Source organism: Electrona antarctica (assembly GCF_951216825.1).
Source record: "Electrona antarctica genome assembly, chromosome: 8".
Taxonomy (NCBI): Eukaryota; Metazoa; Chordata; class Actinopteri; order Myctophiformes; family Myctophidae; genus Electrona; species Electrona antarctica.
Window position 1 is genome coordinate 26,633,393 of NC_136789.1, and position 15,808 is coordinate 26,649,200.

The window sequence follows — 15,808 nt, forward strand, 5'->3', positions numbered from 1 at the left end:
TTTGAAAGCAGTTTTAGCTGCAGTACCACAATGTCCTGAGGTGGTGGGGGTGCTGATATGCAGATTATTTAATATTTGAGTCATTATAATACTGATGCTAGATAAAACCAGGATTGTTTCCATTCCATGCCAGCTTGGAAAATCAACAATGGTGGACATTGTAAACAAAGTGGAAATGCAAATTTGGAACTGAAGACTAAAGAAGAGGAGGAATTATACAAAGTAGGGTGACATTGATGACATCACGATGAGGCCAAAATCAGTTGAGCTGTTCCTGAGAGCAATTTCCATTAAAGTACCTATATGATATGAAAGCCTGATTGTTCAAAATTGGTTATTTGTGGGGATAGAAAACACATATGGGAGCCCAAAAACACAAAAGAAATTGAAAAAGTATAATTTTAGCTACACCACATTTGTTTTTCCCACTTTTCTTTTTCACTATGAGATGACCATACATTACTGTTCATCAGGATGGTTTATTGAGATCTGAATGTGGTCAACTATAGAATGTCAAGCTGTTATTTGAAATAACTGGTTTTGTTGTACTTGGTTGAACATTTTAGATACATTTGATGGGTAGTGAATATTCAGTATTTGGTATTATTTATTTGAAATGTATGTAATGCTGATTCTGATCAGAATAAACCTTTTCTTTTTTTTTTAATTATCCGATTGAAGTACTGCGGTACTGTGATTTCCTCCCTGGTTTACTTTCCTATCTTGAAGATAAAGTGAGCTAGATGAGACATTTCACCCCAGTAACGCGGTCGGTATTTCACCTCCTTACTAAAACCTTAGTAAAATAAAATAAAATCTAAGCCAAGTGAGCTAAATCAAAGATTATAGAAAATAATGTACAACTATTTTTAATTCATTCATTGAATTAATCTCCTGTTAGTTTAGGCATTATTTTAGGTGTGTAATAGCCTATCGAGGAGAGAATCTATACTTTGAATAAATGGAGTAATTGTTTTGATACTATTTGTGTAGCAATGTTTTCATTCAGAGATGTCACAAACTATGACACTACATGCAGACAAAGTGCTGAGATCAAACAAGCTTTGCATTTAGATAGTATTTTATGTTTTGTGAATGTTTTGTCAAAACAGAAAATAATAATTGACTGGTGTCATATCATTTGTTTCCCCGAATACGAGACGGCTCGCCCCTTTTCCAACTCGCCCAAAGCGGCGAAGATCGGTCGCCCCAACGGGAAGAGCGGTCGCCCCAACGGGAAGAGCGGTCGCCCCAAAGCGGGGCGAGCCGTCTTCACTTTTCGAAATTCTGTGGCGAGCCGTCTTCACTTTTCGCGGGGGCGAGTTGGAAAAGGGGAGAGATGACCTGGTACCATTTCCCCAAACCACTATGAGTGATCTGGAAATAATGAAAGCGAAGACTATGGGAGAAACATGAAAATATGTGACAAGACGAGAGTGATACGTAATATATAATACAGTAGTAGCCTATTCCAGTACTTCTGGAGACTATCGAAACCAAAAAGGTCAGTCACTATAACACTACTCTAACGCTGAACAGGTTTCTTTTCGGTCTCCTCCACCTTGCTCTCTCTCCTCTATCTCCGTCACTCCCCCCCCCCCCCCCCCCCCCAACACCTGTCTTACCCAATCGTTTGCTGCCATCTCCCTCTCGTCCTCCACTTCTTCAAATCCATCAACATCATCTCCTTGGCTTTCCCCTCCTTCTATACAGGCATCATTCGACCCCATCTTCATTGTCACCATTTTCCACTCGTCTCATTTCTCTCCCGGAGCCTTCAGTGTCTGGGGCTCACACATTGGTCTGTCTCTACTCTTCCTGCGGATGATGAAGCGATCTGGGAAATATAATAAATGTTCAGGGTAAGAAAAGTAACGCACATCCTCCATTGGTGCTGAGCCAAAACTGTAGAAACAGTATACAATAAAAAGAAAGCAGGGGCTCGAAAACTCACTTTAAGATGCTCCAAACTTTATTTAACGAAAGGCAGGCAGAGAATAACGACGCTTCGACCTCACAATCTTTGTCAAGTATATGAATACTTGACAAAGATTGAGGTCGAAACGTCGTATTTTTTTTGTAATTTATATAGCAAAGCAGGTACAAGGTGCTTTGGATAAGGAGGTGGTGGGGTGGGCTGATAAGTGGGAGTTCAGAATGTTTATTGTTCACATCTGTATGTCAGGGAACATGCTGGGGGTGCTGATAGGAACACTTTGTTTATGATAATGTTTCGGCGACTTCAACATGGTTGTAGAAGTTAGATGTGGTGCAAGCATTATTGTTGTTCTGTGGGGGTTTCCACGCCACCTCAATCCCAGTTTAGAAATTGGGGAAGCGCTGCACCTTTGAGTCTGCATAGAGTAAAATTAATGATGGACTATAATAGAATGAAGTTGTTCCCACAAAGTGCCTACACCCTCGCCTCCAGTGCTGTCTCTATTATTCATATATCTATGCTCAAAACAAGTGGAAGTGTGTAGGACGAGTGGCGACGAGCTAGTTTCAAAAAGGGGGTACGTCTGACTATTGGTTGAGAAACCAAACAGTGGGATGCATAGACATGGGATCTCATTTGGATGCAATGCATAACAAGTGTCACTTGCCCACAGATTCACCACCCAAACAGTGGTCCCCCAAACAGTGGTCCCCCGGTTGATTCACCACCCAAACAGTGGTCCCCCGGTTGATTCACCACCCAAACAGTGGTCCCCCGGTTGATTCACCACCCAAACAGTGGTCCCCCGGTTGATTCACCACCCAAACAGTGGTCCCCCGGTTGATTCACCACCCAAACAGTGGTCCCCCGGTTGATTCACCACCCAAACAGTGGTCCCCCGGTTGATTCTTAGTCAGGGTGGTGGTGGTCCCTGGTTCAAACAGTGGTCCCCCGGTTGATTCTTAGTCAGGGTGGTGGTGGTCCCTGGTTCACAATCAGTGGTCCCCCGGTTGATTCTTAGTCAGGGTGGTGGTGGTCCCTGGTTCACAATCAGTGGAAAACCACTGTGCTAACATATTAGTTACTCTCCACTTGAACCTGACCAATATATTGGTCTGGCTCATATATTGGTCAATACTAGATTTTTCTGTAGCGGATGTGAACCATTTTTTTTAACAACACTCAACCTGGCATCCCTATTTTTGTCATGTCATAATTGGCGAACATTTGCAATAGTGAAGTGTGACTGACCACAGTGCAGTGAGTGCAGTGGTGGACATGTGTACAACTTGAGCACTAGCCCGGTTGTGTAACCAGCAGGCAGATTCAACTCACTGCAGCTGTAAGGCGGGGGTGGAGGCCGGGGTAGTAGCCTACCTGTGGGACAGACACAGGAAACAAGACACAGCTGAATAAACCCTCTTGATTCTCTAAAAATTAGAACCATTTGACTCTTCTATTGACATCAACGTTATTTGAAGTACTACTAAAAGTACTTGGCATTTAAAGCATTTAAAGCAACCAAAGGTATGGCTCCCCCATATCTTGCAAGCATGATTGAACCCTACAAACCCTCCCGAGCACTCAGATCAGCCAACGCAGGGAAGCTGGAAGTACCCTCACTAAAAACGCCGGGACAACGCTCCACACGTCCCAAACTCTTCTCCCTTCTGGCCCCAAAACTGTGGAACGCTCTTCCCGTTGCAATCAGAACTGCAGCATCACTCCCGATCTTCCGCCGTAGTTTGAAAACCCACCTTTTCAGACTCCACCATGGTCCATAGCACTTACCCTACCCCCTTAGACAGCACTTTTTAGACTTAGATAGCATTTGAAACAGACTTATAGCATGTCATGTAGACAGCACAATAACAGTACAGCATAGTATAATATATATGTATAGCTTATATGTATAGTGTCATTATATATAGATATGTTCTAGTTACGTTCTTAGCTACGCATGTTTCTTGATAAATGCTTTTTATATATGTGATGTATTCCCTAGCCGCAATTTGCAACTCTAGATTTTTTTATAATGGGATGAATCTAGAGTTGCAATACCCTCCATTGACTCCCCACTCATCATTTTGCGTTTGCGATCTGCTTGTCTTAAACGACGTTAAACTCACCAACATTGCAGCTGTAGTCCAAGCTTGAATTATTCTCTTTCAATCTGCAAAGCCTGTTTTTCATAAAAATCCCCCGTAGACATGTTATGAGCTTCTTTCTGTCAAGAAATTCTGTGCAAGTGATTCTTTTTCTGTGTGCTGGAGTTTGGAAGCGCTCGTCGTAAGTCACTGAACGTCCCTGCATGCATCTGTTTCGCATTTGCACATAATGCAGGAGGCAGCAGCGCGACCCCTTAATACAAACGAGCGCTTCCAAACTCCAACATTTCTTCTTCTTGACAGAAAGTAGCTCATAACATGTCTACGGGGGATCTTTATGAAAAACAAGCTTTGCAGATTGAAAGAGAATAATTCAAGCTTGGACTACAGCTGCAATGTTGGTGAGTTTAACGTTGTTTAAGACAAGCAGATCGCAAACGCAAAATGATGAGTGGGGAGTCAATGGAGGGTATTGCAACTCTAGATTCATCCCATTATAAAAAAATCTAGAGTTGCAAATTGCGGCTAATGTATTCCCATGCTTTTTGTTCTTGCTTAATGTAAGTCGCTCTGGATTAAGAGCGTCTGCTAAATGCCTAAATTGTAAATTGTAAATTGTAAAAGTGCACAGGGACGTGCAGAGAGTGTGGGGGCTGAAACCCCGTAAGAGGGCACTTTTAGACAAAAATAGCGAAAATAGCAGATCTACAAGCTCACTGGGAGCTTGTAGATCAGCTATTTTCGGGGCGAAACCCAGCACTATTTTAGCTAGTGGAGATGCGGTGTAATGACATGGATTTCTTAAAGGACCACTTCACCACTTTTCAACCTATCTTCATATAATACCGGTAGGTCCTCACTAATAATCATGATAAAATGGCACGATTTTTTTTCTACTCTACTCTACTCTACTCTACTACTTTTCTAGGACGGTTTCTGAACTGAGGACCTATTATATGAAGATAGGTTGAAAAGTGGTGAAGTGGTCCTTTAAAGATGGAGTCCCATAATTTTTGTATTTTTCCAGTTTTCCATGTGTCTATGAGGTGACAGTACTTCATTAGACACCCTGGAGTCGTTTGTATGTGCAATGGTGTATTAACTTTGTATTTAGGGTTTCTTCCTGGAGGCTGAACCCTTGACAGTCAAACGGGCCAATGAAATAAACAGTAATATAGTGACATCACACTGTCAGCCCCTCCCCTAACCCCTCCCCCTTTATCATACAACTACAGCTGTGGGTGCAGCTTCAGTTCAGGTGGATCACCACCCATCACCACCCACCAGGCAAACCAGGCATACTTAATGAACTGGTGGGGGTGCCCACTGCCCACATAAAAGCATGATTTAAAAAAAAACCTGGTACTGTACACTTTTTGGAAAAGGTTCTTCCTTCTTATATTATAATAATAGCCTACCTGATGATCATGTTTTAGGGTGGAAAAATAATGTGGCACTCCATCTTTAACAAATTTGTTCAACGCAAAATGCTGTGTTCAAGTTCAGGAGACTTCGGGGTGCCTTCCAGCATGGCATGGAAAGGAGTGGCATTTGCATTTCTTTCACCGTAGTAAATGCTACATTCTTGGTCTGGAGAGGGCAGTTGTTTTACAGACGGATAAAAGGGCAGGGGCTGAAGCCCCCTTTAATGTCTATGTGTGCACATCCCTGCCAGTGCACCTGATTGGACAGTATAAATTTGGCAACAATCTTTATTGTAGCTCAGAATCAGATATGATTGCAATTGCTGTCTCTGCCTTGAGAGACAATGATTACAGATCGTAGCTTTAAATACTTTTCTGGCTGGGGATCCTTTTTTTCCTGTGTGTACTTTTATTTCCAGTCTCTGGACACTGCATACTGCATATGCATACTCTGCATACTCTGCATACTGGACTTTAGCCCGTCTCCAGCACAAACTGCAGCCTCCATTGAATTTAGGCACCCCACCAGGGCCACCCCACACCTTCCTGAGCATCTGCACATAATCTCTCCACACACAGAAACTGTTTTCTGGGAGAGATGTCTGCCCAAACTCCCTCCACTGGAGCAGGAACCTCAACAGCATGGAGCCCAGCCGACATTTTATGTTTTTTAGATAACGTTCATGGCAGAGGGCTCATTTTGTTACCTTCATTTTGGCAACTCAGCTCTCTGTATCTCAACAGGGCCCAAACAAGGAGGGCATTCATGATGGCCATCATAAGGGTCCATGCGGCGCCCCTGCCAAAAACAACTGCCAGGCCACTGTTTTGTCTTTTTCATGTGAACTGAAACTAAGTGGCATTACTCAACAGCTACAGAATAGCTGAACAATGTGAACCAGTAAAGCAGGTTGCTAAAAGCTGGCCACAAGAAGATTAAATAAATGTAATTATCCTGAAACTATCCACTGATGAAGGCTGGGTGAGGGCTGGATAGCCGAGACGTCTGTCTCTATGATATAGAAAATAAATATAATTGAAATTGACTCCTGCCATAACCTCTGTTTTCCCTGAAACTATCCGGGAGAACATCCAGGGGATGTAATAGAAATTGCAAATTAGCCCATGTAAATAAATATTAAGGAAAACACAGAAAGGAAAATTAACTACAAATGCAAACTTATACAGAAGACTTCCAAAACAACTGAAATTCACCTTTTAAATAAATAAGAAAAAATGCACACTAGACACATGGACAACACGACATAAACACCCTTCAAACTCATAGGCTGGTTGTTTAACCAACACACAGATTCAACCTGGATTGAACTCTGTCGATTGGCCCCACACTCACTGCAGCTGTAAGGGAGGGGGAGGGGAGCTTGCAGGGACGTGCAGAGAGTGTTACAGAGGCAGGGGCTGAAATCCCGTAAGAGGGTACTTTTGAAAATAGCAGAAAATAGCAGATCTACAAACTCACAACGCGTTGTGCTGCGACGCGTTGAGAGCTTGTAGATCAGCTATTTTCGGGTCGCAACCCAGCACTCTTTATCTACTGGAGACAGCATCTCCAGTAGACGGCCAAGCTACACCAGGCTTTTCTCTCGCGTTTTCTCCCGCGCGTGCGTTTCATTTAGGTCCAGTCCTATTTTAAAAAACGCACGTGCGGGCCGCGCGTTTAGGGTAAACGCGCGAGAAAAGCCTGGAGTAGCTTGGCCGAGATAAAGAGTGCTGGCTTACGACATGGATTTCTAAACAAATTTGTTTAACGCAAAATGCTGTGTTCCAAGTTCAGGAGACTTCGGAAAAAAAGCAATTCTCCTGAATGCAGCCTTCCGGAATGGCATGGAAAAAAGGGCCATTTTTGCATCTCTTTCACCGTGTAGTAAATGCTGCATTCATGGTCTGGAAAGGGCAGTTGTTTTACAGACGGGTAAAAGGGCAGGGGCTCAAGCCCCCTTTGATGTCTATGTGTGCACGTCCCTGGAGGTGAGTACCTGGCTGGGGGAGAGACACAGGAAGAAGAAAAAAACAAAACAAAAAAACAGCTGTAATAAAATGGAAAAAGGATAAACAATCAGAATCCCATGCGACTGATGCAGGCCAAGGGCAATACGTACCAATCAGCATCTAACAAAAAGAATAATAACCAACTTAATCTCAGGAGGAGGAAGAAAGCAAATAATCCCAGCTGCTAAACACAGAGGTAAAATGGGTCATTGTGAATAGCTTTCGAAGCTGACCTCCGCATGAAGGAACTAGCCTTGGATCAAGACTACCATAGATATGTGTATTTTATCATTTATTTTCGTATCTATGTTAAATGTCAAAATCAATCAAATTTATCCAAGCTATGCAACTCACAAAAATAAAATAGACCTGCAGTACCCACTGCCAGCCCAGAGGTGGCAATTAAGTAGACTACAAAGCTATTTAACTCTCACTTTGTAGTCTACTTTTTATCTGTAGGCTTTGTTTTATGTGTGTATTGTTACTATTGTATACTTCCACTGACATTTTAAATACAATCCTCAGGGACACCTGCTGCGTGAGATACAGATGAGATTATTGACAAGAGAGGAGTCTTGAAACATAAATAACATACTAGCCTACAACAACACAATACATACCTGCCTGCAGTACAGAGAGGTCCCATGAGGCGAGAGAAGGAGGCGTGGTCATGTCAGTGGTCATGTGTAAATTGATATTGGTATGGATGGGATGGGATAGATCTGTGTGTGTGCGTGCGTGGTGTGTTGTGTTGTAGGCTACTACTGTATTCTATAGAAGAGGTGGGGACTGATACGGCATAATTCAGTACTGTGCTGTCAGCTGTGGTGACAGGCTGAGAGTGCGGTCGAAATATTCAATCAATACTGTACGGAGTGTGGTGATGGCCGCCAACGCCTGTCGCCTAGCTGCGAGCCGCTAGAGGTTACTATTTCGCAGGTATGATCCATGCAGATTCCAGTCATATTCTCTTCCTCCCATAATAATAACACGCACTCGCCACACGGCAGCAGTAGGAGGATCCAGGGGGTTTTGATGTGCCTCGGTCACAGTCACTCACGACAAAAAGGGGTTGGAACTTGAAACCCCCGGGTACGCGAAAATCGAGGCTCGGTGCACCCGGGTTGCTGGCCGGGGATGCAGGGGGGGAAAAAACGCGAAAACCCCCCCCAAATACAATCGGAAATCAGTGACGCGTGTACAACGCCATGCAGGCAGCCAGAGACCTGTCCTGTGTGTGACTGTGTGTGATTGTCCCCGAGCTGCACAACATCAACAACAGTGATCCGGTACTACCCAACCCCCTTCCCTTCCCTTGCTCTCCATTTGCATTCCTGTCTCTTTTTTTTTCACTCTCACTCACTGTGTCCAGTTGAGACTTGTCCTCTTCTTTTGACTGCGTGCATGCATCATGGTCCAGTCTAGAGTAGACTATAGTCCGTCTCTCTTTCTGTTTATACTGCTCACCTCACAGTCACACATCATCACACATAAAATGTGATTTATCAGCATAAAAGCAATTAAATGAACTAAAAGGATCCAACAAAAAAAGCCCCCTTTGGTCCTTTTCCATAAAGTTTTTGTCCCCGAAGAATTATGCTCCCTAGAGTGGCTGCAGTGCATACATAATTGGGCCAGGGTGCTGCTAGAGTCAGCAACGAGAGGGAGGGACTTGAGAATACACAGACATACTCCCATGTTCTAGGCATCGGGATAAATGTTTTACGAGACTGTTGTTTAACCATCTTCGTTGTATTTTTTTGTGTTTAATCAAAAGAGGGCAGAAACGGACGATGTTACTTCTGTCGGATGACTCGTCGGAGTAACCACGCGTTGAAGTGAAAAGTAAGTATAGCCTATAGGCCTGAACAACTTCTATAGATAGATGTCAGCTATTTTCTTTGCCTCGTTTTAGCCAGCCGCTATGTAATGTTTAAATCTGGATAACTGCAGATTAATTGCACAGTAGGCTATTGATTAATGCACACAAAGTCATTATTACACAATCGGGAATGTTGTAAAATTGGTTGCCAAGTCACTATTTAAGACTTGCGTGGATTTGTAAATGTCGCTTCTGCTGTGCTGTAATCTGTAATGGGTGGAGAGAGTCGAGGGACGACAAAACTGCGCATTGAAACTTTTAAAAGCCCCAAATTGTAGAATAGTCTCATGACTTGTTGACTCACTGACAATGTGAACTGTAAGAGTCCTTTAGGCTACATTATTTGGTTTAGTATTCTTTTTGTCTAGTATCCTTTATGTAGGCTACATTTGGTTCTGAAAGTTAGGTTACAGAAGAAAATCATGTCTTATAAAAAGGCAAGCTAAATGTTCATCTTGATCAGTAGCCTACAGATAAGGACAAACGTACATTTAGGCCTACTACTTTGTTAAAGATTTATAGCCTTATATATGTTAAACATGTCACATAGATTGGCTCTGATTAACACATTTACAGTATATTTTTTACTTTGATGAGAATGTCATGAAATACCATTTCGGCCCAATCCAGATTCCAGTCCAACGCAATGCAAGGCAGGCAACGCAACTCGTTGCAACTTGCAACCAGTTGTAGCAGTCTGAATTGTCCTGTTGCAGGTCAGAGCAGTTTGGGGATTCTGTTGAAATGGTCACTTGCAAGTGGTTGCAGACTTGCAGTTGCAATAAGTTGCAACGTGTTGCATTGCAAATTGCATAGCAAAATTGATGTGGACTAGGCGTGGTTATTTAAAATTGACAAAACTGTCATACAACACTAGAATTTTAAGCATTTTAATACTGTATACTCTAACCAAGGCAGGGAATTCATGTGGCACAGTTTTGAAATTATGAGGAGATGTTTGGGTGAGCTTGGTCACTACAGATTGGTCACTACAGTATAGGCCTATCATACAGAGAGAAGTCACCTTTTTGATTCATTTTAAACTAATAACAATAATAAAAAACAAAATGTATTTTTAACTCACACAGGGCATCTTTAAATTGTAGGTACATCTTAATTATTTATATTAATAATATTATCTATTTTTTATTTTTTTGTTACAGACGAAGGTGTCCAAGGCAACAACGACAAAAAAGTAGGCCTACTTTGGGAAGTCTTTAGATGTGACTTCCTTTTTTTTAACCCCGATTTAATCGTCTCTTTTCTATTTATCTCTCTGTCTCCGCCTCCCTCCATTTCCCGTATGGCCTGGTTGCCCTGGTAACAGACAAGTACATTCAGCCAGTAATATATGCAACGCAGCTTAGATAGAAAAGTTGTACAAATAAAACCTTTGCTCTTATTGATTGCTTAACATCTGCTACTTTTTATATTAAATAGATCAGTCAATACATGGATGGATTTTTATAACTTCATAAGGTTAGAAAAGGCCTGCTGAACATAAGGGTCTTTTTCTATCAACATAAAGAAGCTGTTTATTCTTCAAAAAACACATTTTAAATTATATCTAAATGAGTACATGGTTTAGAAATGAATGATGATGACAGTGTGTAGTGTAGTGTAAAAGACAAACAAGGCATACAATAAAACAAAAACATCAATAGAAGAAACAGAATAATAATACAAAACAAACAAACAAACAAAAGAGGTCATGGGATGTACAGCAACAACAATACATATTACAGACTTTTGGATTCATTGACAACCGGAAAGACACAACCCAGATTCACTCCAGATCCGCCCCCCAGCTAAATACTCTATCCATTTCTCCCATCTTCTTTCACCCAGCTCTTTTTAAGTACTGCACATTTTGAGAAAAGTACTAAACCCTTTCCAGCGGTATTCTAGATTATTATCCTATTGTGCAATTGCATCACTAACAAACCTTCTGAGCTGCAACGTATGCTGTTGGTGGTATGGTACTTGTGTTGCTGACGGGAAAATGTGGCATGGAATTATTACACTACACTGGAGTCTGGACTCTAACTACACCACCTAAAAGTCTTTATGCTACGAGTCTACGACTTGCTGGAATAATTTGTTTCATTTAAAATAAATCAAGAACCAGAAAAGGTTGAACAGTGCCTGAATTTCCACAAATGTACAACTTCCTGTTCTTTTGAATTTGTCCCAGGGCCAGCACAGCTGGCAGAGACGTTGGTACGATGGCCAAAGTAGAGGAAGAAGTGATAATGGCCAGCAGCTCAGAGGGACAGGTTGTGAATCGAAGGCGCTTTACAAGGGACTACACTGATCTGAGCTCGGATGAGATAGATGGCCTCATGGTGAACAAGGGTGAGAATAATGCAATCATCATAATCACTGCATTTGATTGAAAATGTCTAATACTGTATGTTTAATATTCGCCTAATGTCCATCCATCCATCCATCTTCAACCGCTTATCCGTAGTCGGGTCGCAGGGGCAACAGCTCCACCAGAGAGCTCCAGACTTCCCTCTCCAGATTAACATTAGTGACTTCCTCCTGGGGGATCCCGAGACGTTCCAAGGCCAGTGAGCCGATGTAATCCCTCCATCTGCGCCTTGGTCTGCCCCGGGGTCTCCTCCCAGTGGGACGTGCCTCGAGGACCTCCCTAGGGAGACGCTCGAGAGGCATCCTAACCAGATGCCCGAACCACCTAAACTGACTCCTTTCCAGGCGAAGAAGCAGCGGCTCGACTCCGAGTCTCTCCCGTTTGGCTGAACTTCTCACCCTATCTCTAAGGGAGATGCCAGCCACCCGTTGGAGAAAACTCATTTCGGCCGCTTGTATTCGCGGCCTTATTCTTTTGGTCATGACCCACACTTCATGACCATGGTCACTTCATGACCATTCGCCTAATGTGTTTTAGTAGAAATTGTCGTAGTTTTTGTCGAGCAATGTGTCGCCGAAGCATGAATCTGCCTGTCTCCATTTTCCAATGCACAGATGGCCGAGCCTTTATGATGGTACATCAACTTTTAAAAATGAAGGAAGCGGGTATCCCTCCACTACTGCCTGACACCCCAATCACCTGCAGAGTGACCAACACAGAGAGATACACCACACGCTCCAAGGTCTGCAGCAGTTGTTTTCAACATACTGTATAATGATGACCCATAAAAATGACACTATAGTGTCATTTCATTTTCAATAAGGAATATCTGAAATAGATATCAAACGTTTTAGTATATTTAGTAGTAGTATATTTCTAATAGAACAGTGCTATTAGGGCAATAATTGATAACATTAAAGTAAATATATAGTAATAACTATAACATATACATAACATATGTCTCTCCATTTCTCCAGCTCTTTAATAAACTATATATGAAACATATTATGATCTAACCAGGAGAAGGAAATCAGGAAATTGAAAGTTATGAAACAAATACATGGGCAGAGAAAATTGGAACTTTAGAACACTATACAATTGAAGCTGATGAATTATCTTTGGGGGGCTCTCTCTCCCGAGTGCATAAAATATGTAACCAAACGGTTACATACGGAATGTAGGGATCTTACTTTTAACAGGAAAAAAGCTTTTATTCAAAATATATTAATACTCACAGAACCTTTAATACTACAATTTATCCTATAGAACAATTTTGATCATATCAATGCTACAATTTAATGTGTTCAACCCTTTCCATAGCAAACCAGTATGCTTGTACCACATTATCGATAGCAGTTAATTATCTCTCCCAGGTCCGTGTCTGTACATTGTACACAGTGAAGCTCACACATGGCCACTTCACCTGGACAGTCAAACGGAAGTACAAACATTTCCAGGAGCTGCATCGTGACCTTTACAAGCACAAGATGATGCTCCACTTCCTGCCTCTCGGAAGGTCTGTGTACTACTGTAGCATGCTACTTATCTTAGTCATGCAAAATCAAACTCTGACTTTGCAGAAGCATATTTGTTTAATGGGGAGTGGCGCTACTGATAGATATCGGGAGTGATGACTTGATGTGACGTGATTTAGCATTTAGTTAATGGCGTGTGCATTCAGAATATTCAAATTCCACTTACAGATTTGCGAAAGAAAGGCAGCAGCTGAGGGCCATGTCTGAGGAAATGCCCAGCCTACATGGGAGCGAAAGGATGAGACGGACCTCTAGCAAACCGGTAAGATGCATACATACCCATGATACACCTGGCCCTCCAACACAAACACAAAAACGTCCTTGATAACAGATTATGGGCAGAAATACATAGAGGTTACTATACATTATTACAAACATTAAAGTTTGAAGAGAAGGTCAATTGTAGTGGCAAGGAATGTTGTGTATTTAATTTCAAACACTCCACAAGATGTAGAAATATTTAGAAAACAGTGAAGTTTAAAAGCAGTTGATAGGTTTGAAGATTGTTACGGCATAAATATACACTATACGTGAGCACTTTGGACAGCTAGATATCCAAGATTTGCTCATAAAATGTTCGGTGGACACGACCCCTAATACTGTCTGTCTAGGGGAGAGAGAGAGTAACACAAGGCATTTTAAAGGAGCACAAAACAAAAGAGAAATGTATTACCAACAGCTAAATAAAGTTACAAATGTAAACAAAAGAGACAAGTTTAGCACAAAGACATCAAGGTGTCCTAGGCGAAAACTATAAACCAAACCCCATACTGCTTAAGAAATAAACAAATCCACGCTAGGTTCAACAAAAATACAAGTCTCCCTTACTAACTCAACAACACAGTAGAAGATGGAATAAAACAAATGGAAGCACAGCCCTACCACTGTACTCTAAACAGTAAACACACAGTGTGCAGATATGTGTTGATATTGGAATGGACAAAAGAACAAGACTGGGTTGAGCTTCTCCCAGGCTTATACTGTACCAACGAGCTACCACAGGCTGGCTGATTGCCAATAGGCCTATCTCACAGCCCGTTTTTCACGCCCACTTCCGGTAAATAGTGGTGTCTTTAACATGAGCATTTACACGTTTCTTTCTCTGGAGAATCTAAGTACATTTTCTAATGTAAAAATGTGACAGACCAATATTATTATGAAGCAAACAAGATGGTAAATCAGGACGAACAGATAGAACAAACCTTACCTTGAGAAAACAAAAGTTGTAGACTTCTTAAATTACCTCGGTTAACATGTAGCGTCTATGGAGTGACGTCACGCTATCACCACTAACCCCGAAAGGGGGCGTATTTAGGGGGGCAGGGAAATTCTGTGAGATAGGCTTATAAGGTCAAGGGGCTGTCACCAAACAACACACAGAACCTGTGGCACTGAGTCACAACCTGTGGCACTGAATTTCTTGACAGGAAGTAGCTCATAACATGTCTACACTGAGTCACAACCTGCGGTACTGAATTTCTTGAGAGGAAGTAGCTTATAACTGGCCTGGCTCCAGCCCTGAATCGCTAGCCATGCTCATTAAGAAAATATGTTCTGGCGATTCAGAATAATGAAGTGAATAATGAAGTGAAACGAAATTAAAATTCAGACTGAGTGTCAGGCTAGCTGTCTAGCTGTCTCTAGACATGTCTACAGTGGAAACGGTGAATATAAAGTGCTCACCCCCCGGGCCACGGATGTTAGCATTTTGCATGGGTGGGTATTAGTCGGTCCATTTTCTCAAAAGGTTATAATGTATCAGTGCAATACACCTCTCAGCCGAGGGGCGCGTAGTTGAAAGCATTATGGTGAAAAACTGAGAAAATGGCCGGCGGTCGGATAAAAATGCTTTTTATTGAACTATACGGAATGTACGATTGCTAATACCCACCCGAGCAAAATGCTAACATCTGTGGCCCCGGGGGTGAGCAGTGAGCACTTTATATTTAAAATCTGAACATTTATGTAGACGTTACGTTGTAATTGTAGCAAGGTGCCCAAAACAGGGTGAAGTAGCATCATGGCAGTCAACAACACAGCCACGCAACCTTGTCGTTTAAGTGCAGATTTCAGCTTGGTAATGCACCCTCCAACAGTTTTCTGGGTATGTGGAATCTGTCACTGGTTTATAGACACTTATCGCGTTATCCTGGTATTTCTATTATTTTTTATTTTTTATTTTTTGTGGCTTTCGCCTTTATTTTATATTTTTTATGGAGGGACAGACAGTAGGCTGACAGGAAATGGGGAGAGAGATGGGGGGATGACATGCAGTAAAGGCCGTCGGGATCGGGAGTCGAACCCACGGGGCCTGGACCGCTGAGCCACGGCCCAGGCCTTCTATTCTTGCTATTAATGAAATAACATTGGCTGATATGGCAGGACACGGAAGCTTGTCTAACCATATGCTAGCTTAGCAACGGTTGCTAAGATAGCGTTGGACAATCGCTTTTGGGGCGGGATTTAGAGAAAGGTCTATTGCAAATTACGGCTATTGCCACCCTGCCATTAACTTAATGGCACGATGGCCGATGTG

General features: G+C 42.2%; 1 protein-coding gene across 5 annotated transcripts in view; it reads left to right on the forward strand.

Annotated features, from left to right (window-relative positions):
• The first annotated feature begins 8,137 nt into the window (after nt 1-8,137).
• Nucleotides 8,138-15,808, forward strand: part of pld2 (phospholipase D2) — a 34,794-nt gene continuing 27,123 nt past the window's right edge. The window contains exons 1-7 of one of the 5 annotated variants that reach the window (XM_079508259.1): nt 8,138-8,420; nt 9,259-9,326; nt 10,527-10,558; nt 11,558-11,718; nt 12,352-12,479; nt 13,111-13,253; nt 13,441-13,534. In XM_079508259.1, coding sequence (XP_079364385.1) covers nt 11,589-11,718; nt 12,352-12,479; nt 13,111-13,253; nt 13,441-13,534 — 495 coding nt within the window. In that variant the 5' untranslated portion in view covers nt 8,138-8,420; nt 9,259-9,326; nt 10,527-10,558; nt 11,558-11,588. Of the gene's footprint in view, nt 8,421-8,549; nt 8,771-9,158; nt 9,327-10,526; nt 10,559-11,557; nt 11,719-12,351; nt 12,480-13,110; nt 13,254-13,440; nt 13,535-15,808 lie in introns of those variants that run through there. The other 4 variants (XM_079508258.1, XM_079508260.1, XM_079508262.1 and 1 more) reach the window with 4 other exon arrangements.